General features: G+C 43.9%; 1 protein-coding gene across 1 annotated transcript in view; it reads right to left on the reverse strand.

Moving 5' to 3' along the window:
• Positions 1-24,347, reverse strand: part of LOC146829043 (gamma-aminobutyric acid receptor subunit gamma-4-like) — a 2,063,907-nt gene that overhangs the window by 725,507 nt on the left and 1,314,053 nt on the right. Inside the window, exon 6 of the mRNA XM_085607669.1 lies at positions 4,347-4,484. Coding sequence (XP_085463795.1) covers positions 4,347-4,484 — 138 coding nt within the window. The remainder of the gene's footprint in view (positions 1-4,346; positions 4,485-24,347) is intronic.

The following is a 24,347-nucleotide window of genomic DNA, read 5'->3' on the forward strand; positions in this document are numbered from 1 at the left end:
CCACTGGCCCTGGTCCTGGTTAGGCAGAGCCCAGGGTCAGTCGGAGTCAGTTTCCAACAGTACCAGTCAGCAAAAAGTTGGGGGGTGCCCAGAGCACAGGATGACTTTGCAACAATTCCCAAAAAAGGTACAGATGATTAACACTTAAAGGTAAGTTTCACCCCCTCCATATGAAGCTGCAATTAAGGTCTTGAGCTATAGCTATAGCTATTAAGAAATTCTCTCGGCACTGTGAGTCTTTCCCTTTAGGGAAAACCCCACTTCAAGATGGCTGCCATTGTGGATCTCATTTTCTCTTCTATTGAGTATGCACCAAAATGACTCTTCCAAAATGGTCGCTGAGTTATTGATTGCAGTCTTCTTTCAGTTGTGAAACCCTCATCATTTCCTGTTTCTCCAGTCTGGGAATGGAGATATGAAAAGGAGCCGGATCACTCAGGGTTTTTTTTTTTTAATCAGCCACAGATCTCCCACTGAGGTGAGAGTGGCGAACCATGCAGCCCTGGTAGTTGCGATGGGCCAGGGTTGGGTGATAAATGTCAGCAATAACTCCACTCCGGTGAGACTCAGCATCTGCACTCACCCTATTCACTAGGGGATTCTACTTCCTGGTCTCTGTGCCTCTGCCTGTGACTGCAGAATGCTCATCACCAGAGTCTCTGAGCGCCCAGGTGGACCCCCGGGCATGGGACAGTGAGGCATCTCGCACTCCTCCAACAGCTGTGGAGTCAGACAGGATGCAATCTTCACTTCTTCTCACAGCACTTTTCACAGCCAAAATAGTGTGGTGCTCTCTTTCAGGTTCTCTAGTTCTTCCCAGTGGATGGCTGGGGATTACTGGGAATTTTCATTGTTTGTGAGCCTCAGCCTTAGGATTTCCCAGTAGAGCTCTTCTTCTATCGGCCATCTTGTGTCCTCTCCAGGTATTTCTATGAGGATTTGAAGATGGGTGATGCATGTACATCCACATTGGTATGTGCTTTCCATTTGTACCTAATGCCAGGTAAAGAGCTAACACAGTTTGCTACATGTCTAGGTTGGCTGGAGATACTTAGGAAGAAGAGGAAGTAAACAAATATGCTCAGAAAATTAATTTTCCAATGCTGCAGAACAACAGAGGATAAATCATAAGAAGTAATGGACAAACTTTAGCCTTTGGGTTTTGATGTTAGCAAAGGTGCCTGAATTTTTAGAAAAGAATTTCAGAAAAATATTTTTCAGATGCTAAAGTAAGATACATGAGTGATATACAATCTTCTGTTTTAGCATGGCTATAATGATCTCTGGGAGGTGTAAGGGTAATTTTGTAAGAGGTCAAGTGGAATGGCAAAATAGAAGAGATGATTAGGACTGACTGCCGATGGCCAGGGACAGACAAAGCAGTAAAAAGACTCACCAGAGATTGCGAGGAATGTTTGATACATGTAAGAATAATAAAACCAATATCTTTAACTACAACAATGCAGGAGGCTCTCTGGCTGCTATCGGATAATTTGAGTTTAGTACAGGGGCTGCAAGCAGTTTAAGTTGTGTGTTTCATAAGATATTAGCTCTTTAAGGCCATTATTGCATTTAGCCTGTGTATAAGGTAGTGGTAGGAAAAGGTTTGTTCTCTAAGTCAGTGTTTGGTTTAGTATTCTGGTGTTGATGTCAGAAAATAATGTTTGTTTTGATATAAGTAGACTTAGGAAGCTATTTGAAGGAATTGCATCTAGAATATTTGTGCTATCTTTAATTATATGGAAACCAATAGGTTGGAGGAAAGATTGAATATGACACTGATGCAAAGAGTTCATCAGAAACGTTGAGGGGTCAGAGGAAAACACACTACTGTGTCTGGGATGATTAGGGAGATCAAATAATATGGACATAAATGAGAGGAAGTTACATATGGAAGGAGGGAGATATAACAGAATGAGTGGGTGTGTGGAAAGCTGACTAAAACTGGAGATGTAAAAGTGAGGGTATGGATAAATATGAACATTTTAGGAATTATAGTAAAATTTTATTGTCAAGTTAAGGTACCACAATGATTTCCTTAATGCTTTAATGGTAAAGAGAGTAGAGTGTGGAATTTGCAAATAGCTTTGTTAATAAGATGAGGTAACAAGTGATTATTAAGACATACGTTTCCACAGACATTTGAGAATCTATGATCTGCATGTTACAAGATCTGCTTTAGAGCGGGCAAATTAACGCTCTGTGCAACTTTATGAAGCAAAACTATGACTGGACAAAACTGTGTTAGCCACTAGATTAATCTTAAAGCTGTAATAATCCCCTCAAAATTGCTGAACACACAACAATCTCTGCAGCAAGTGTCTTAACTATGTAAGGTATTTTAAAATAGAGCTTCATCATGACCAATTAGGTAAAAAAAAGTCAAAGTCAACTTTCTTGTTAGATTAATTAAAATCATTACAATATGAAATCCAGCGATTAATACAATTGATTACACCAGTTAAAAAGACTTCTTGGCATGTGGCAGGGGAGGGCCTCAATGTTCTCCCATCAGTATATAAGCAAAAAAATAGCAAGAGGTGGCTTAACATGTATAAGAAGTCTGGTGGTTAGCTATGCCTGAAACATGGACTGTTCAGGTTATTTGGGTATTGAAAGTACTTTGTGCAAGGAGGAAACCTGTGCAAATAATGGCTGAAGTACAGTGAGTAAGCCAGGAATTAATGAGGGAGGTGCTTTGCCCCTATCCTTGGTAGTGACCAGAGGTCATGGCTGAGTAAGCCATGCGGACTGGTAGGATGCTTTCTTTCAGGCCTGATCAACTATTGATATTTTACTGTTTGGGAGATTGCTTGAGGGTCCCCAGAGTTCAAGCATGCTGTTATGTCTTTTCTACAGGAGTGCACCCTGGCAGGATTTCAGAAGAGAGGCTGCCAAGGCTGTGTTTTGAGAAGATTCCTTTGACCCCATATAATTGAATATATTTTTGGATGGATGGGATATTCACCAAGATATAAATTTGGTCCTATGTCTTGACAAATATGATTAGTATTGATTTTTGGATTTTGGGGAGGTGGTCTGTCTTCAAGTAGGAGAGGGCCTCTGCCATTTATGTGTTTAAATGCATGGACACAGGCCTGCAAGAGAAGGTTTGCAATAATTACTAAATGAGGAATGTGTAAACAGGTGATGGATGTGAATGTGTGAAGGTGATTCTGGGTGTGGAAAAACATGACTGATATTCTTCTATCGGTGGTTGAAGGTGCTACCTGTAATTGTTAGAAGATGGAGTACAATCTAGCTCTACAGCTGGTCTTGAGTCTGTACGAAGGGTGTGTTACTGAAATAGGGCTCAGAACCAGTTGCTGGATTCTGTAATAATAAAATACCTAGCTAGATCCACTCTACAGGAAGCATATGGCTGTAACTCAAAAAGAGAAAATAATTTCCCTACCTGCTGCTCAACTTAAGAATTCCTGGAAGACTGCTTATGTAATTGAAAACATTTGTTTAGCCTTGTCTAATACATTTGCTCTTCCATTTCCAGCCTTCTGCTAACCTTACAGGTAGAGAAGGGCTCAGATTTTTCAAAAGAAGCCTGCTTGTCCTGTGCAGTTGTCGGGAAAGCAGAGGAAAAGTTTGTCTTCTGTGGAGAATTCTAGTAGACCTATTTGAAATGGATTTTTCCATGAGAGGAAATAGCATTAAGGGGAAATTTCCTGCATTTTGAAACAATGGGCTGAGCTCTGAGGAAACAGTACTGACATTTATTTCACACAGTAGTGGTAACAGAACATTTACAGGGAAGATGGCAGTTAAAAACCTTTCGTCCCTGGGACAATGACTGGGCATCAAACCTATACTCTAAAGAAAATGCAACCTCTAAGGAGTAATCATACCACTTTTTTCCAACAGGAAGACTTTGGAGAGAAAGAAAACATATCTGACCTCATGAAGCCCTGTTTGTCTAGAAATTTTAATATTGCTTCACATACCTCCCAGGCACTTTCAACGACACCAACTGTTAGCTGTTGGTTCGCAGTTGTAAACTGCAGGTTAGGGAGAAATGGTGTTGAGGTCCTGGTCAACTGCATGGAAAACACTTTGATATCTTTCAGTGCTTTATTTCTTAACTACAATATTTATTATATGGGAAGTTGTGGTACATATATCAAATTCTTGTGTTAACCTACCAGCAGTGAGCTTGGGATTCCTACAAAAAACCAATGTTACCTCTGTGAGTCACAATGTTCGGGCCTTGTGTTAGCTCAGTCACAACTCACCTCAAGACTTTGGACTCTCTTTCCTATAGACAATCACTCAGATTCCTAACCTGCCCTCTGGGACTATTACTATATACATTGTTTACAAGAAAGTTGTCTTACCAGCTCCTGTACTAAGAAGCTCAGATGTGTTTCTCAGCCCCTTGAAGTCAAACTGGTAAAGTCTCCAAGAACGCTGATCGGCCACATCAATTGAATACCGCCTCCAACGATACATTATCTCCTCTCTAGGATAGCCATCTGCAAGAGAGAAAGAGCAAAAACATGTCACATACAACATTGTGATATACATTATTATTCAATTCATTTTTGAATCTTTTAGAGCTACAGGAAATGTCACTGAACGGCTGTATATTTGAATAATATTAAGATTTTTACATTAATTAAAATGTTCTTTCTTGGGAAATATAAGAAAGAAAAATACTGAGACAGCCACTTGCACTTATTTTCTGTTTAGTTTGATTTGTTAGTGCTTACTAAACAAACATACACATATAGATCACATCCACACTTGCATGAACAATCAAAATATGTTAACAGTCTCCAAGAGTAAAATGAGAGGGCCAAACAGGCCTTTTCTTTCACTGTGCATTTCCCCAGGAGGCTGGACCCCTTGGAGGTCAAGGGCTACATGAATTAACATTTTGCATTTTGATTGCACCATTTTTGTGGCACAGCCATGACGCAAAATGATAGTAGAAATTTCCAAAGCCACAAAAGGGGAAATTTGTGTCACATTGCATGGCTTTATAAAGAAATGTAATGCAACAGAGCAGCTTGTTATGCATTCCTTTACATTTTGTTCAGGGAGGTGCACTATGGGTGGAGTATGGGTGCTACCATGCATCCAACCATGGATTTCACACAATTCCAGATTTACCAAGGTTTGTAAACCTCGATTTGTGTGAAATCACCACACCTCCCAGAGGATTGCGTAATGAGGAGAAAAATCATTTTTCTCCTCATTATTTCCTCCTTCTATGTCTGCTTCATTCTGCAACATACAAGAAAGATGAAAATGCCTCAACGGATTGTTTTTGTGCAGGAAGGTATTCCTTCCTGCACAGAAACAATTCCCCTAGTAACACAGACCCCCTTGCACAGTGGTGGAAGGGTGCCTGCATTGGTACTAGGCTGCCTGAAGGGCACCAGTGTGGTAAGACAGCCGAACTGTGCTGTATCTTATCAAATATGTTACATTCTGCTATCTCCCTTTCACGCAACGCAGCACAGCAATTTCCCTTGCTGCACTGTTCTGTGTGAGAGCTTAGTAAATCTGGCCCCTGGTTTGAAAGCCCAAGGACACTCCTGGTGCCTCTGTCACTTTCCTCAGCTCACCAAGGTTAATTGCACCAGACACAGGAAGGCTTCAAGACAGAGAGAGAGAGGGAGGGAGAGGAAAGAGAACGTGATCAGAGAGGGAGAAGAGAGAGGAGACAAAGATGAAAGAAAGAACAGAAGGATGGAAACCAGGGCCAGACTGGGAACCCAAAGCAGCCCTGGGAATATTCTCAGGCCCCTAGGGAAGCACAGCCTGACTTCTGAAAGCTGGAAACGCTCGCTGCTTTAGCTAGTGGGAGCAGATCTTGCAGCACAGCTGCAAAACCGGTCACCACAGTAACGAAAGCAGCTCTCACTGCTGCAAAACCGGCCCCTACCCTTCCTGCCTCCCAGGGAAATGCCCAGTGCGGCCAGGGCGGCCCTGATTGAAACGGTGAGAGAACGTGAGTGTAAAGGAACCAGGGCTGGTTTGAGCATTGTTGCCAGGGCTGCTTTTGGTTCTTCAATCTGGCTCTGGTTTCGTAGCTGCACTGTCTGAAAATACAGCACAAACTCAGAGAAATATCAGGGTAAATGAATTTGCTTTTGACCCTGCAGAAAGAAAACATCATTTTGGGCCCCTAGGCATTTCTTAATCATGCACTCTTTCATATTTTCAATAGAAATTATATTCCATTTCCTGTTTTTTTTCTAATTGAGGTGTAATATTCAGAAACATCAATGCAACCTTATATTGTTTATTTCTCTAAAGTATACATGAAATATTGCCAGATCAGCACTTAGAATTTAAAACAAACGTCATCATATAAAGCATTGGGGAAGGCGTGATGAAGTCCAGGGAAGATTAAGGTTCTGTACAAAAGTCTCTAAACATACCAAATCCCGTAAATTCTATAAAAATGTAAATGTTGCACAAACGTTCTATATATATAAACCTTTGTATGAATGGTTCAGCTTAAACTGTTTGATGTTTCATTGAGAATCTGATGAAACAGTTTAACACTTTTATATTTGATTACATTTTGCAACGTTCATATATGGTCAAGTGATAAATAATGCAATTCGAAGCAGTTCAATCTTATTTCTTTGAATCTAACATGCTTCCTTAATTGGCACGTTTTTGATAACGCGACTAGCCGTCTGCTGTCTCGAGGTGCTGCGACGGACCATCTCTTTAGAAACAGATGATCATTTCTCAGTGGTTAAATGAAGTCTGACATGTCATTTCTATTCAGTTTGAATATTTGGCCGCCATCAATGCCTTGATATAGTTTTTATCATCTTAATCAGGATCATTGGCTATGTTGCTACATTTTTCTCTCTGGGCATTACGAGTGTGTATCAATAGAAAGTTTGGAATCATCACGCTTAAAAGTACTTGTCATGTTCTTGTTTCCTTTTCTCTGAGAGCCGGTAAGAACTCCATACAAAACTAGGTGGCGGGTGCCTGAGGGTTGCAAGAGAATTGATAGAGACACTGAAGAAAACATATTATGCTCAGAGGGGCATATTATCAAGGAGGCGATAAAACATTATTGCCGCTTTTGCGTCCGTTTTCGGACGAAAAGCGGCGATAATTTTATCGCCCAATCAGCAAGGTCACACTATTGCGTGAATCCTTGCATTATCGCCTGTTTTCTGAACGCCCAGCTTTGCATCTCTAATGAGATGCAAAATGGGCGTTCCTGCCCTGACATAACTGGAGAAATGTCGCAAAGCTACATTTCTCCAATTATCAATGGGCACGCTAACCTGCAGAGCGACAAGCAAAGTAGCGATAACCTCTGTTATCGCTACTTTCCTTATGCCTGCTTCAAGACTGATTTAGCCATGATATCCTTTGTAAGGTGGATATCATGGCTAAGTATGCCTTGCCACTCCAAAAAACTTTATTCGACAATTAAGTCATAAAAGCAATATATAAAAATCATTTACAAAAATGCAAACTAAAATACAAAAAATCATTGCAGATTTATATAAATACCTAAAACATGATTAAGCTCTATACATGTTAAATGAGCCAATATCTTTAAAATCAAGTATAAAACAAACAATTTTCAGATTTGTACAGCAATATGCCACCATCCCTTAGTTTAAGTAACAATGCAGCAATGCAACATAAAATGAAAACATTTTTGTTTGATCAGGGGCTATGCATATTCAGTGGGCACTTTTGGGGCTTATCAGTTTTGTCCGGATTACCCAAGCCCACTTTATAAATTTTGCCATGGCTATTGCAATTGCCGGGTTTGGATCAGAACACAAAATTCGCATAGCCTCTTCATGCCTTCGAGTTCCAATCAGGTGACAAATAGGTATTACCCATTTCTTCCGTGGTAAATTGTAAAGGGGGCAAAAAAACATAAAATGGCTCAAAGATTCACTCTTGTCCCTGCACTTTGGGCATTTATCGTGCGACTCTCCAGCCCATTTAATTGTAAATGATCGGATCGGAAGCGTACCTGCCCTAAATTGGAAATAGAGCTTACGATCATATGGTTTCTCAATCAGGCCCCAATATAATTCCAATTTTGGGTAAACCTTGAATTCCAAAAATCTGCCTGTAAGGTGGGACGAACACCCTTTAAAAGTTGTCAGAACAGATCAGTTCCCAATATTTGGTCTTCATGTTTTTTTTTTAAGAGAAAACCGCATTTTGAGGATCTTCCCATAAGTCCCCCATTCCCAATCTATCTAAGAGCGATCTTATTGACCTCAACCAATATATCTTATGAGAGGAATCCTTTTCCATGATTTCCTTCAAACCCAAGGCATAATGCTTGAGCTCCTCGGTAGTCCATACCCTGCGCCAATACAGCAGTGGACGTAAATAAGCTGTATCTTGGAGCATTTTCAAATCAAGATCCCAGAAGAGTGGTATCAGGGGGGTACTTTGCGGGACACCAGTGGCTTTCTGAATAAACTCATTTTCCACTTGTGTCAGGCATTTTAAATTTTCAAACCCCCATAGCTCAGACCCACAAAGGGCCGAGCTAAGAGTCTTCATCCTATAGATCTCGAGGAATGGTCTGATTGGTTGAGTCTGTGAAGTTTTGAATCTTTTTAAAAGGAAACCTGCCTGTTGCTGGTACTTCAATATAGCCAAATCTATTTGGCTTTTCCAGCACATATCCTTCTGCAGCGGGACCCCCAGATAGGTAAATGCGTCGACCTGCTCTAATGGGGAGCCATTCATTAGGATGGTTCCTCTGAAAGATTTATAAGACTTACAAGGTTTAGGTCCATTAAGGACCATAAACTTTGTCTTGGCAACATTTATTTCTAGGCCACGCAGCAAGCAGAATTCTTCAAAGCGCCGGAGGGTCAGCTGGAGACCACTAGGTGTTTTTGAGATTAACAGAGTATCGTCCGCGAACATGAGGACCGGGACACGATTACCAGCCATGGCCGGGGCATCCGTGGGGACCCGGGAGAGGAAATCAACCACCCCGTTCACGAAAAGCGAGAACAGGGTTGGTGCCAAAACACAGCCCTGCCGCACTCCCCGCTCAACGGGGAAGGCATCCGTAACCTCCCCCTGTCGTCCCCACCGCACCCGGGCAAAATTGTCCTCATGTAAGCGGACGACCAATGTCAACAACTCAGGGGCTATCCCCAGCCCCTCCAGTACCCGCCACAGCTTGCCACGCGGGACCAAGTCAAAAGCCGCCCGCAGGTCGACGAATACTGCATACAAAATCCCTTTTTTCAGACTCACTGTCCTCCAATAGAGGACCATAAACCTGAAAACCTGGCCTACGGTGCTAGTCTTGGGCCTGGAGAGTACTCAATATATTACTATCCTCCATCCAGGTCTGGATTTTTCCCAAGACCAGACGGCCCATCATTTTTTGAATAGAATCAATCAAACTAATGGGCCTATAATTACATGCTAATGTTTTGTCCCCTTTTTTGTATACAGGCACAATTTCAGCACCTTTCCAGGACTGAGGGACAGCCATTCCTTGGGCTATAGCATTAGCTAAATAGACAATGTATACCCGCCATCTTTGCCTATCATTCGTAAATAAGTCTGCTGGGATGCAGTCCATGCCTGGGGCACATCCCTGGGTTACTAGATCAAGCGCCCTATCGACCTCCTCAACACTAAAAACGGATTTGTTATAAAACATCATGTCCTGATGGAGCTCACTATCGTCCTCGGCTCCTTTTGCATATTGTGGCTTGAAGTATCAACCCAAGAACTCTGGGCGATGTGGTTATGCAGGCTGTCAGTGATCTCACCCCTTTTCCATTTAAAAATGTACCAACATTTTTTCTGATCTTTTGATGCACATGCTACCTTAAGATCTTGCCACTCGCACTCTTCCCATACCTTTTTAGCATTACAGTATGCCATCCTATAATTACTACGGGCTTTCTTAATCTTGCTCTGATCTTTTAGTTTTAGTGCAAGTCCCAGCTCTTCCAGGGCTTGCTTACAGGAGGCATTAAACCAACTCTCCTGTTTTCTTCTAGGATCTCTTTTTGCTAAAAAAGGCCTGCAAAAATAAGCTTTAAGTTTAGTAAAGAGATTATCATGTACTATCTTAAATGGAGCGTAAGTCCGACTTTCGTTGCCTCCTATCACCATTGATGCTAATGCCTCTTCTACATTAGAATTAATACTGTTTATGATGTCAGGATGCTCTACTACTTTACACCACTTGAGGCGGCATTCATCATTTGATATAATAACATCTGGGCCTACAGCGCCGATTGCTAAATCCACTCTTTCTTCTATGTCCAATTTAAAAAGTGCAACCAGTGGGTTGTGGTCACTCTCTATTCGGGGTTTTACCACCATATAAACAAGAGTGTGCCACATCCTTAAATGGACTAGAAGATAATCTATATTGCTTGCCCTGATGCCATTGTCATATGTTTTGCTTCCCATCCCGTCTGACAAAGTTCTACCATTTGCAGCCCTCAGTTGGTTTCCCAAACAGAGCCCCTTCAAATGCAGGGCTGCCTCCGTCCCTTTGCTGATGGGCTTTGTCTCAAGCTGCGGAACTCCCCATCTAAGGTCCTCCTCCTCCATTAGATTTGAATCATAAAGTCCTAATGGCTCAAAAGTCGTGTTGAAGTCTCCCGCTATCAATGGGAGCACATCAGTTGGTCTGGATTCAACAAGGGTATCTAATACTGTTATAACCTCTGATTTTTTCCCACCTGGTAAGCCCCTTGCATAAACATTGAAAATATCAATCTTTGTGTTTGACGGGAAAATCAACCTAACTCCCAGGATGTCACAACTTAAGATTGGGAGAAGTTGGACATTACATTTTAATTTTTGTCCGACCCAAATGACCAGGCCTCCTACTGGCCGACCCTTTGTCCTTTTCTCTGCTGGGACAAAGAAGTTCAAATACCCCAATCTGTACACGGGCTCTGTTGACCATGTCTCTTGGAAAAGACAGATATCGTGTTCGCCAATAAAGTCCGTCCAGTGAGGCTAAGTTAATTTGGGTCCCACACCCGCCACATTCCAGGATAATATCGTTGTATAGCCTACAACCTTTACAGGCCTACCAGCGCTCCCTGTGACTAATGTTAGAGGGATTTGCCAAGGAGATATGTCCGAACCATAAGAGGGAGCTGGATTTCCCTCGTTATTAAATGATTCCAATTGTAACACCCCTCTAGGTTCCTGTACAACAACTCTGTTAACATTTGTTAAGCCAGCGATTACAACTCCATCCATGGCCCTTTCCATTCCAGACAACCCTCCTTGTTTTTTATCATCCTCTATATCAGTGGCTACATATACCTTTCCAGGCCTAGGATGACCATTTCTATCTTTCTGTCACTCACAGTCCGCTAGTCCGGACAACACATCAGATCGGTTAAAAGGCCTTATATCCCCGAAAGGACAACCGTTTGTCGTAATTCCCCTAGATTTTGCCCATCCCTGGAACGATAACTCGGGAGCATAAAAGTAGGACAAAGGCATAGTGCAAATTAAAGATGATGAATCGTCTTGGGGCCAGTTACAAATATGTTCCACACAACGCCTGTCCCTAAAATTAATAATAATACAATCCCCCTTTGTCGACTTGTGCATCCTGCCCACCCAATTTACTCTCCTAACAAACAGAATTTCGGCACGTATATGGGCCGGCAATGGGCGCTTTACACTAAGCCAAAAAGTACACTTATTCTTAAGTTCCCTGTACGATTCCCTTGTCCCTATCGCCAATGGTGGGACCCCAGTTAAAACCACCACATAGGGGGCTGCCTCTGGGGGAAGATGTATATCTATTAGTCCAGATGCAGCATGCCCTGGAGGCTGTATGGGCATAGGTTGTTTATCCAGTCTATGTTTGTTAACAACTGTTTTATGGGATCCGTCCCTTTGTGGGGATTGTACAACTCTTAACTGATTAACTGGAGAGGGTATGGCGCATGGCTCTAGGGAGTCAGTTTATTTAGAACTCTCTATACCAGTTGCTGGACCAGTAAGAACAGCTTCAACGTCAATACTTTGCCCTACCACATTAGGTTGTTCACTGGATAAACCATTTCCCCGACTTCCCCCCCGTGACTGGGCCAAAGCAAGTGAAAGTTCCAAACACACAAGTCTGCTTTCTATAGAGCCCAGTCTTTCATAAATAGGGTCACACAGTTTCTTTAAAGTACACTCCAATTTTTTCCAAAACATCGGGCCCATATCTGCCATGGCTCCACTCCCCGGGAATGATGGTGAGTTTGCCCTATCCTCGATTACTATCGGTTGGGTAAGACTAGGAACTGGATCCTCATTTAGAGCAAGTACAGGCCCAGCCATCGCTTTTTTCACTGCAGCGTGCGATTGGGTCCCCTGGCGCTTTCTTTTTGATGTTAAGCCATGATGTTGTTTTTTTACGGGGCCCGCTTTAATATTACTAGCAGATCGGGTCTTAATTATTGATAAGGGCATACTCTTCGGGACCGGGTTACAGGGGATCGAGGATTCTAGAGTTTCGCCCAAAGTTACAGCTAGTGGTGATATCAATGTTGTTTGGACTCTCCCAACCTCCACCAAAAGAGATGATGAGTCCAGAAGATCCTGCGTGACAGACTGCTGACACGGTGGTGACCTAGCCTTGGCCATACTTCCCAGGGACGATCTCTTATCACAGAGTACATCTAGTGATAGTCTTTTTTCCGTTAATTCGATATCTTTAGCTAATGCTGTTTGTACTCGCACAAAACAATTATCTAGAGTCCCCATTAGGGCACCTCCTGTAGATTGCCTGCCGCTCCCATCCCTGCTTGTGGGCTTATCCATTCTCCAACTTGTACTTGTAGCCCCAGACTCAATCAGCCTTCTTATTTTTTCAGATGAGGAGTACTCAATGATAGCACTTTAGCCCAGCAAATGTAATTTAATCTTCCAGTAACTGACCTTTTATACCAGATGTTAAAGGGGGTTCCCGTTCCGTTCTCAACGGTACTCGGACGGGCTCAGACGGGCCCGCCCTTGGCCTGGGCTTCGCTCGGCGCGCACCCGCGCGCGTCCCGCGTAGCGGGGTTGGAGATGAAATAAATACCCGTATACAATGGGCGGGAACCCAGGGAAGAGGACACAGCTGTGATAGCAACCGGGCTGCTGGTCCTCGCAGTCCCGTGTTAACAATCCTTAGACACCAAGCGAATCCGACTGCTACGAGCGGCTCCCGCGAAGCGGAGGCCGCGAGCAGTATTAAGCAGCAGGCTGAGACGAAGGGCGGGAACCCAGGGAAGAGGACACAGCTGTGATAGAAACCGGGCTGCTGGTCCTCGCAGTCCCGTGTTAACAATCCTTAGACACCAAGCAAATCCGACTGCTACGAGCGGCTCCCGCGAAGCGGGGGCCGCGAGCAGTATTAAGCAGCAGGCAGAGACGAAGGGCGGGAACCCAGGGAAGAGGACACAGCTGTGATAGAAACCCTTGCCCTATCATCAAGCTATCGCCAATCTTTGTGAGATTATCGCTGGATTTCCAGTGATAATCTCACATTTGGCAGTTAGCGCTTGGAATTTTATTGCTTTTGAGATAAGCGTTGCTAATAGCACGCTATCTCAGTGATAAAATTCCACGTTACCCGACGATAATTATCCTAGCGCTAAGTGCACTTAGCGATATTTATCGCCGGTCCTTGATGATATGCCCCAGAGTTTGTTCTTGGCGCCCAGAGTGCACACAGCCAGAACATCCCATAAACATAATAGACTTCCTGTTCATAGGTTTAAGTGATATCCAGACGAGACCATTGGCTAAATTCTGGCAAAGAGGTATCTTTGATTCAGGTTTTGGTTATTCAAAAGCAGTGCAGCTGCTGCCAGTTCTACGTGTTTGGACAGTGTGGGGCCATGTGAGGAAAAATAGATACAAATTAAATATAAACTTATCTTTTGCTACCGCGCCTCACTGCTCCACTCTTCCCAGTACTGCAGTTCCCATGAGCACAGGCTCCCAGCTCACCACGCAATCCATCCCAGTGCTTCTCTCATGCTACTACTCCTGGAATGAGACGAGTGCTGGGATTGGGCGGAGCGGCCAGTTTCATGCTACAGCAGGACTGGGAGCCTGTGCTCCTGAGCCCAACAGGTATCTCCAAGGAATAGCCTGGAGATATTCAAGTGCGCATGTCATCCACTGCAGGCCAAACCGACATGTGCACTTTCAGTGCTACTCCTCCTCCCCCTGCTGGTTATGCTGTGACCTGGACCCGCCCCAGACTCAGCGGACTCAAGAAACCCGGCTGCGTCAATGAAAAATAAAATTATAATAAAAGTGTTTTATCATCATTTTATTCTTCATTATCTGCCTTCAAGCAGTAGGGCAACGCTCCTCCGGCATAGCGGAGGAGCCGTCCCCGTTCAAAAGATACCAATAGCATGGCCCAAATTGCTGAATATTGACATGGTGTTTCACTGGCAATTTGGTATTTAACAGAGAAACTTGCAACTTGGCCTTCTCCCGAGCAGGAAGATACAGATTGCTTGTGGTACCCTTATGGGGGGCTGCATGTAATTCTTACTAAGGTTAGCGGCTGGCATGGGCTGGACAAGGAGAGACTCTCTTTCGAAGAGTAGAACCTGGCAGCAGGAGTCCTGCAAAGAAGGACTGGTCACTTGTAGGCACGCTTGCCAGTGGCGCAATGAAAGTTGTAGGGGCCCCCCTGCAAGGTACAAAGAGGGGCCCGCTCTGGATTTGGAGCTCACAGCCTGAGTATGGTGCTGAGGGGCCCCTACAGCTCGGGGCCCCCCGCACTGCATGGACATTCTGCAGCATATTTTCACCTACTAACTACGTCAAGGTCAAGCTTCCTGAAGCCTGAAAACTTTGTCCACCTTTGGTGAAGTTTCCCAACTCTATTGCACTATGGGGCTTATTTACGAAGGGATTGCATCACGTTTGCACCATGCAATGTGGCACATGCATGGCGCAAACCTCTAAGTCAAATTTTTGATCCAACGCAAAACCACTTTGTGTGGCTCTGAGCAGCTTAAAAAGTCTGGAATAATGCAATGCAGTGCAAATGACTGTGTTGCGCTACTCTGCCCCGGGAAGGAATTCCATGGGTGTTGTGTATGAGCTCTGACTCAACTCTCATGGATTTTTACGCATCCCCAGATTTACAAGAACTTTTAAACCTGGCGATGCGCCAATTCTTACACCTTCCCTAAGGAGGTGTAACAAGGATTAATAGCTTTATTTCTCCTTGCTTCTTCCTCTTTTTCTATGTATCCTATATTCTGCAGTACACTTAGAAAGAAGGATATGCCTCCCAGGATTGTTTTTTTTTGCAGGTGCCCCTTCCTGCATAAAAACAATCCTGCATGCAATGCAGACACCTTTGCACCATGGATGCCTGCATTGGTGCTAGGCAGCCCATTGTGCGGCAACGCATGAGAAATAACAGGATTGTGCCCTATTCCATTAAATACGGTGCATTTCTGCCCTTTCACTGCCACCCAGTGCAGCACGGCAAGGTGACTTTCTGCGCTGCAGTGCTTAACTTTCTCATAAATGTGTCCCTTTGAGTGCAAAGTACTTATCTTACCACAGTCAAATGTTGTAGTTCAAATGTCTTGAATTATAAAAAAATATGTACCCGCTTTTAGTCACTTATCTAAAATTCAGCTGCAGACCTGTTGTTGCTGACAGATAATGTGTATTGCATCTGTTGTCACAATATATCATATCATGGAGTTTTCTTTTCCTTCACATGTAGCAAGGCTTAGTCGTTGCCAATATTGCGAATAAAGGTCTATATGATTCGAGGGAAGGTTCTGACCTCACATTATGAAAGACCGAGAGGGATGTAAGCATTACTAAATCACAGCTGCCTGCTTCAAGTGTAATTAGGGAAGTTCACACAAAGTCGTACTGAGCGAACTCCATGCATATCAGATGACACTGTCACGGAAACTTCCTAATGAGAGACAGATCGGCCACAAGATAGTTTAATTATAAAGTGAGGTCAAGCTCCAATTAAGAGGCGATGATTTTTTTAGCGCCTTTGGGAGCTAAAGTATCTTCCTCGCTGGGCTGAATGCCATATCACAGCCAGGTGTCCTTCCACTTATCTTCATTCATATTCAACTATTCCCTTTTAGGAGTAGACGGCTTCTTCAACTATTGATGCAAGCACTACACTCAAGAACTGATGCGCAATGATGATCATGGAGGTTTAACGCAGATCAACGCAGTTGTGTGCCCCAACATGATGGACAAATGCATATAGCAGCTGTTTATGATGGGAACCAATTTTAGCCAAAGCTCCTATCTGCACCTGGATCGTAGCTAACAAACTAGGGGCCATATTATCAAGCACGTCGTTAAAATTATCGCCGCTTTAGCGGCAACAAAAATGCCGCTAAAGCGGCAATAATGGGCTTGATAATATGCCCTTGAGAATTCCCATAGAAGCCCATGTTCTGGTGTCAACATGGGCTTCTATGGGAATTCTCTATGGCATATTATCAAGGCCATTACCACCTCTTTCTGCCACTAATGCGCCGATAATTCTAACGCAGTTTCTTGATAATATGCCCCCAGGTTGTGATGAGATCCTAACTGATAAGCTTCGAATTTTAGATACACGTTGGAGCTATTGATTTGAATCGAAACATTATTCAGTAAGGAAGATTAACAGTATTATTAAAAAGAAATACAACATTAATTCTTAATGCAGCGTAAAAATCTGCAAAAATATGCAAATTACTGCTTTGTTATAGTACAGAAGAAATTATTTCTGTGGCACAGAATGGAGCTAAAATAAGAGAGGTACTCCTCTTCCACTGGTGGGTAATTGAGTTCTGTTCGCTTTTTATGGAGATGTTAAGAAATACTGTCTACATTTCCTCGTGGCAGCAGTGAGTGTTCTGGAATGCACCAATTGGGGTGCTCTGTGGTCTCTCCCTGGGAAAGAGGATCACAAACACGCGCCACAAACAAAAAACAAACACCAAATGCACTCCTCACAAAACACACACTACCACACACACACAAAACATACACACCACACGCATACACAAAACACACACAAACTACACATACACAAAACACACACACACTTACACCCTCCCATTGGTGGAAGTACTTGAACTCCACTTCATTGACGTAAAAAAAAATCCAATGAATACTGCTAATTATACATCGCCGATGCACTTGTTTTAACAAATCTAAGGATTGTCAGATTGGCAGTAATCTGGGTTTACCGAAAATGTAAATTGCATGCCCTGTGATGTACTCATGTAAATGAAGGTCTACTGGGCCAGATATACAGCCCTTCAAATTTGTGAGTCACAAATTGCATAATTTTGCAACTCACAAATTGGAATTTACAACAGTGTCTCAGAAATTGTTGGCGATTCCTAATGGGGTTGCAAATTGCCTGCCTCATTAATATTCATGAGGCAGGTGCAATTTGTGACCCCATTGGGATTGTCTAGCACTCCTAGGGATGGTGGCCTGCTGGGGTCAGTGACCACCATGTCTTTGATTTCTTTTTAAATAAAGCAGTTTTTTTTATTTTTATCACAGCCCGTTTTCCTTAAAGGAAAACTGGATGCATTTAAAAAATAAAAATGGAATGTTACTGTTTCATGGACCACTGCTTGCACCTAAAAAATATTTTCAATGCCAGTCACAAATGGGGTCAATTGGCTTGCCATCCATTTGAAATGAGTGGTATATTGTGAGGGTTTTCTGGCCCCAATTGTGGCCGCAAAGCAATCTTACATTGCAGTGCAAGTCACTATTAGGAAGGGATGCCCTTGGCAAGTCCCTTCCTATTAGTGAGTTGCAAACCCCATTTTGCTACTCAGTAATAGATTACTGATTCACAAAATAGGGTTTGTAAATAGGGCAGACCTATTTTGCCATCGCAAAAGAGATGATTTCCTGTTGGCGACCGCAAAAAATGGTTGTGCATCTGGCCCATAGTGCTGTAACCACTGTGCCTGTAGCGAAACATTACAAATTAGTGCCCTGCTCCCACAATACTACATGTGTAGTTAGAGGGGGAGCACTGGATTTAGCCAGTGCTTTTTGTACTTTTTCTCTAATCAAACAAAGACACCATACACAGCAAGTAAAGGTGTTAAGTTTGATTCGTCCAATAGTGGGAACTTCCGGTCTGATAAGGATTATGATTTAGGAACATTGCACCCAAGTCCCCCCGCTGCTCCCTGACCCTTGCGTTCAAATTTAAATAGAACACAAACGCATAATGAGCCACACTGATACATAACCCCATAACCTTGTCAAATGATATGTTCCCGCATAAGGACTTGTCATGTTTATTAGGCTTAGATCCATTACTTGAAACATAGGGGCATATGTACGAGGAAGTGGCGGAGTGAGGCATTAGCCATCATGGCTTAAACCCTCACTCCACCACTTCAGAAACGCAAGGCTGCACCAAATTTACAAGGATATGGTGCAGCCTTGCATGTCTCCCTGCGCTGGTGCTACACTTAGCAGTGTAGTGCCAATGCAGGCACCCTTGCACCATAGTGCAATGGTGTCTGCATGCAGGGGAGGATTGTTTATGTGTAGGAAGGTGTCCCTTCCTGCACATAAACAATCCTGAAATGCCATTTTGTCACGTAATGCAGCACACATGGAAGTTACAAAATTTCATTTTTTTAAAGGATTGTTTAAGTGCAGGCAGTGTCAACTGAAGGAGTGCATGTGGCAACGGTTGTCCTCTCCCCTCATACACTTTCATGTCTCTCTGGTAAAATGGTTGTGGCTTTCCACAAGCCAGGCAAGTGTGTCTCTGGAAGGATCGTGTTATAATGATGATGAGCATTATAATTATTACATGCCTAAGTGTTAACTGATATATGTGGACACTTGCTGGCAGAGAGCGACTTTTAAAGCAGGCTAGGAGAGAAATGTTTACCCTTCGTGTACCTTACCCTGCCGATCTTTCTGATAGTTCCAGAGTATCGCGCACACCGAGCCTTGGTGCACTGTGTCATTTGATCTTGATAATGGTTCGAGACATTTTATTATGATCGTTCTGAAGGTAGCTGCAAATGTTCTGTAATTTGGAAGGCAGCATGATCTACTTACAGTACGCCTAATGGTAAAATGAGGGTTGTACGTTTTTTTCCCAAAAGCATACGTTGTGAAAGGTTGAAAATCACCATTTCACTTTCACCAAGTCCACATTCCTCTGAGTGTTGAATCGAGTTTCACTGTTAAAGCTGTGCAGGGCCAATCTATGCCGTGCTTAACGGGAGGAAGGAAAGCTAGCTTGTGAAGGGGCCCAAGTGTTATTTCCGAGCGACCACTTGCACCTGGGTCTGTGGGTGCCTCGCCTCCTATCCTTTGACTAACTGCTCCAGCTGCATTCCCTCTTGAAGAGCAGGAGAATGGACTCCTTTGTAGGATGAACATCCCAGAGAAGCGGATTTCCCCTGAACGGTTTTGATAATTTTGCTGCACCAAGGGACTCATTTATGGGTTTTTTACTGTAGGGCAGTGCAGCAGGCCTTGCTAATATGCTGCCCTAGGACAAAAGATAAGGGCAGGAATGCGCCACATCTATTAGATATAGCACATTCCTGTCCTTCTCCCCTGTGCCAGCGCACAATGGGCTGTCATGAGCCAACGCAGGCCCTTTGAACCACGGTGCAAGGGTGCCTGCGTTGCGGGGATGATTATTTTTGTGCAGGAAGGGAAACCAGGGTTTTACCTCTTTCTATATCTGCTGCAAAATGCCAGACACATTCCAAGAGTAAAAATGAGGAGAAATAAAGATATTTCTCCCTGGTGTGCCTTCCTTATGCCTTCCCTGGGGAGACATAAGTTTATAGTGCTGCCTCAGACTTACGATTTTGGGAACGCCCCTAGTAACACCCAGTTTTCTGCGTGTAAGAGGCACATATTTATAAGGCCATGAAAAGACACGTAACATGGCTTTACGTGGCCTTATAAATATTCCAGTGGCACATTGCACCACCAGAGTCTCAAAAAAGTATCTTTTGGGATTTTCTGAATATCACTCTGATAAAAGAGACTGACCCAGCTCAGGGAATGGGTATGATTGCTGTCCCTGCGTGTCGAGGCTCCCATCTGCTGAAACTGAAGATGGTGCTCACCTGACATCTGTGTCTGGACCATCGTGAACAGGAGAGCTGATGCTCATCACCGCACCCGGGTCCTTGCCAGCGGCTGCTCACGTCCACTCATTGATGAATGGAAGTCTGATCATCGCTGTAGCACAGTTAATAGAAACGCGGAGTCTGACTTGATTTTTTGTCTCCCCACATCTTGTAGCGCTTGTGCTCTTTTCGTAATTGGTTTCCTAGAATGTTTTGCGAAAAGCTGTTTCATTCTGCATTTCGTCATTGAATCCTTGTGCCTGAATAGTACGTAAGTGTCTTTAGAATGATACAACGCTTACAGAAGTCACATATGAAATGCTCTTCGAAATATGCAAGTTTAACCATCTTATATTCATCCATATAAGAGAATCCAGTGATAACATCTTTCTATTGCTGCTGCTCACACGTTCTACCACACTTGCCTCTTAACTTCCTTTCTCTTTGCAACTGCGCGTGAGGGCTTTCTCTTAAGCCTCGTGCAGAAATGCAAATGGTGATGGCTGTTTCCTTCCACTTGCTTGCTGGGGAATTTGTAGACTGAAACGTGAACCTCAATTTCGAGCTGCGCGCCGAGGGTCCTTGAGTTTTGAATATCTTTTTCGCAATTATAGGACAAGTGCTTAAATGCACAGCTGCCATGGAGGGAGGGCAGCCATAATTTTGGTGCGCCAGGCTTTCCTCGATAACTTTAATTGTACATGTTTGATGTTTCCTCTCACGAAAACAAAATCTACGTTGGAGGAGTATCCATCCAACAATGGTCCTGGGCTATCCCGCATGGATGTCCTGAATACCCTACTTGCGTTTTCACCATGTCCACATTTATATCTGTACCTATCAGCTGAACTGTAGCTTTTGGATGGAGCCACGTCGCCTTTGAATCTTTTCTAAACTTTGGAGGTTAGACGGCGCCAATTTACTGTAGATGTGCATCGTTCACAAATATGTCCTGGGTCCAGTATGTTCTTCAGTTCGTTTGCCCTTTAGTAATGGTTCTGACTGGGGCCCTGATTTTGGGTGCCACAACATACTGCAAACTGATGCTCTCGAGAGACACCCTTTCATTTGCCCTGGGCTGGGAAAAACTCCATTGGCCTTCCCACAAGGCCTGGGCTAAAATTCCGTTCCGCTCGCGGAAATTGCGATAATTTGAAATTTTTGCGTTCTGAGGAGAGCGCGAAAATGTCAAAATTTCCTCAATCCGCATCTTACCAGAAATTTTTTTCTTGCTCGTGCTGTAAAAAAATACATTCTCGCGTGTGCGCGATCGCCTTACCTGAATTCCCGCGTTCGCCTAGTTTTCCCAATCCGGTCGCGTTCTCCACAAGATGTTGGATTGTTGGTAATCATTTGCGCTGTCTCGCGACAGTTCGCGCCCGTATTACAGCATTTGTCACACGATCACGTCCTTTGTCGCGCGATCAGGTCTTTCTTCTCACGATCATGATCGCGAGAGTATGAGATAATTGAGATCTCGGGCCCGTGAGCAACCGCATGGGTAAGTTGGCGAGCCGCGATCACGCCGAAAATTCCGTGAACGGGCGGGAACAAAACTTCCGCGTCTTCGCGATATTTCCACGTGTTTGAAGAGATTTTTAACATTTTAGCGATAGTTTGCGAAAGTGAATTTCGCTAATTCTGCCCACCCCTACTTCCCACTCTGTTGTCTAGCGCGGAAGGTTCCATTTATGCTGCACTGTAGGGGCCCTGCTTGTGACAGGCAGCCTTTCATAGATTTTGGGATGTCGAGGGTGCTCCCGGGGAGATGCCTAGAGGCCTTGCAGTGTAAATGTAGTCCAAGTCATGGTTTTGAAGGACCCCCTTTAAGTAAATTTTTTAACCATTTCAGATGTCTCCAAACATTATATGAACCATTTTGGCAATGCTGATTGTGATCTTTTGAGCATCCGTGTATGGTGCTTCTGTTTTTAAGGTTATCGTTAGCTGTTTGAAAGCATGTTTTCATTTGAGAGGATAGCAGGTGCAAGCTGCCGGATGGATGCTGGCCCCACTGAACAGCAAGGGCAGTCCCATTCCTTCCCGTCTTCATTCCCTGTTTTTGCAGACATACATGGGTGTCTTGGTTGTTGTTGGCAGAGGGCTGTTGTCCAATTGCAAACACGTAGAAAAAGCTGCATCTTCTCGTCAGCTTAATAATGACCAATGTGAAGATAGACCTGCACGAGCCTGCTGCTGTTGGTTTTTTATGAAAAAGGATCTGAGAGCTTCATATTTCCTCTGCACTGAAACAAGCTTTGCTGGCCTATATCTCAATCGTGATAATATGTGGGTCGGTTATTGCCATGCACTATTTGAACATGCGCTCTTTGCCCATATGAAAATCGTGTACCCTTAGCTATTTGGTAACACATCTACAACAGATAAAACTAAAGAGGACCTTGTTGGCAAATGGAGCAACATTTTGATTTGTGCTTGGAAGACGTTACATAGTTAAGCATTTAAATGTTCCACTGCGCACAAATCAAAATGTCATGCTATTTGCCTACAATATTTTTACCAGGTTTTAGCTGCCCAAAATGTGTGGACAAATAGCACAGGGTAGCAGCTGGGCAAATAGTGCATGCACAATTAGAACCTGGGTGAATCCTGTCCGTCGTGTAATCGTGTTTCCAGTGCAATAGCAGTTTGCACCTGAAATGGATTTAGCCATATATCTGTGCCATATAATTTTGTAGGTAATGACTCCTCTAATTGCCCCAAATACCGAAACCTAAAAATAAAATCCAGCCACAAAATGTAATCACTGTAGAGCAGCAGATGAGGAGCATCGCCCCCCCCCCCCAAAAAAAAAACATCAGGAAAGGAAAAATAAAATGACACTCGTTTTACTCTTCCCTCCCTGCCAGTCTTGTGAGCAGGGCCTGAAAGTGCTAGGCGCTGAGGGGAGTGGTAGTGTCCTCCCATCACCGTGCATGATGGTATGGCCGGCTGTCTGAGGCCGGCCAAACCACCATGCGCAGTGAAAGCTCTCTCCAACCCAGTAACACAGCTGAGTTGGACAGAGCAGGCACAGACTCACAGTTTGTCCTGGAGTGAAATTAGAAGGCGCTCAAGCCAATCCTCATGCTGCTCTCATGTGTGAGAGCAGCTTCAGGATTGGACACAGGGCATTCTGGGAGCCTGTGCCTTCCTGAGGACGTGAAGAGGAGAGCGATGGGGCTGGCTGAATATAAGTTTAACAAACAAAATTGTATTGCCCTGCGATCCCTAGTGCCCCTCTCTGTGCTCTCTCCACCCACCTACCCCGCTCCTCAGCATACCGGCTGCTCTTGCTGTAGAGTAATTCCTGAAACTTGATTTTAACTTCTACAATTACAAAATACGTGAGCAGAATTCTCAAGGAGCACAGGCATGTGTCTAGATCACTGCCTGCAGAGGCTGTGATTCCACTGTGTTACAGCGAAGGGGCTGATGAGTGAATGTGGTTATTACATAGGTGTGTACATTCCTAAATCATAAAGCCATGTGCACACAAATGTGCAGAATGTGAACATTCCTTACACTATTCTGGTGCCAGTTAGGTGGAAGAGGGGTGACAGAAATCAGGTGGGGGTCACATCCATCTGATATTTGCAAAGGCCTTGCCAGGCCCCAAGTGCCTTTGCAAATCGACATCATTTATAGGGCTATATATTTTTGATTTCTTATGTCTTGGTTTTGGGCAATTAACCAAAATATTAATTTCAGAGCACATCACTTTAAGAATTGTTCTCTTACCTGAACTGCCTTAAGCAGTATATGTGAAGGACATGAGGCTACCTGCTGTACATAATGACAAGTGTGTCTGTAAAAACCTGAGCTCAAGTTGCGGACCCAGAGGCATATTTAGTAAGGGACCGATTACGATTTGTCATGGCGGTGCGGGGTTCGCCCCGCCGCCACACCGCCAAAGCCGTGGTCAGACCCCCCTCCAGATGAGGAGTTTCCGCCTGTCCGGCAGGCTGTATTTTGGTGTTCCCACTGCAGTACCTCAAAAAATAGGCACAGCAATGGAAACGCCAAAAACAGTTGCTGCATGGCACAAAATGAAAAGTCCATGCTGTGCAGGAACTTGGGCACATGCACAAAAAGGGCACATGGTGTGCCCCCCATTCATCCCCATACAGAGCAGGCATAGGGGGCGTGCAGGGTCCCCTCTGTTTCCTCTCCGCCATGGTGGTCAAGGAGTACGAACTAAGGACTACACCGGTACCGTCAAGCATATTGCAG

The sequence above is a fragment of the Triturus cristatus genome, chromosome 5_2 (assembly GCF_964204655.1).
Source record: "Triturus cristatus chromosome 5_2, aTriCri1.1, whole genome shotgun sequence".
Classification (NCBI taxonomy): Eukaryota; Metazoa; Chordata; class Amphibia; order Caudata; family Salamandridae; genus Triturus; species Triturus cristatus.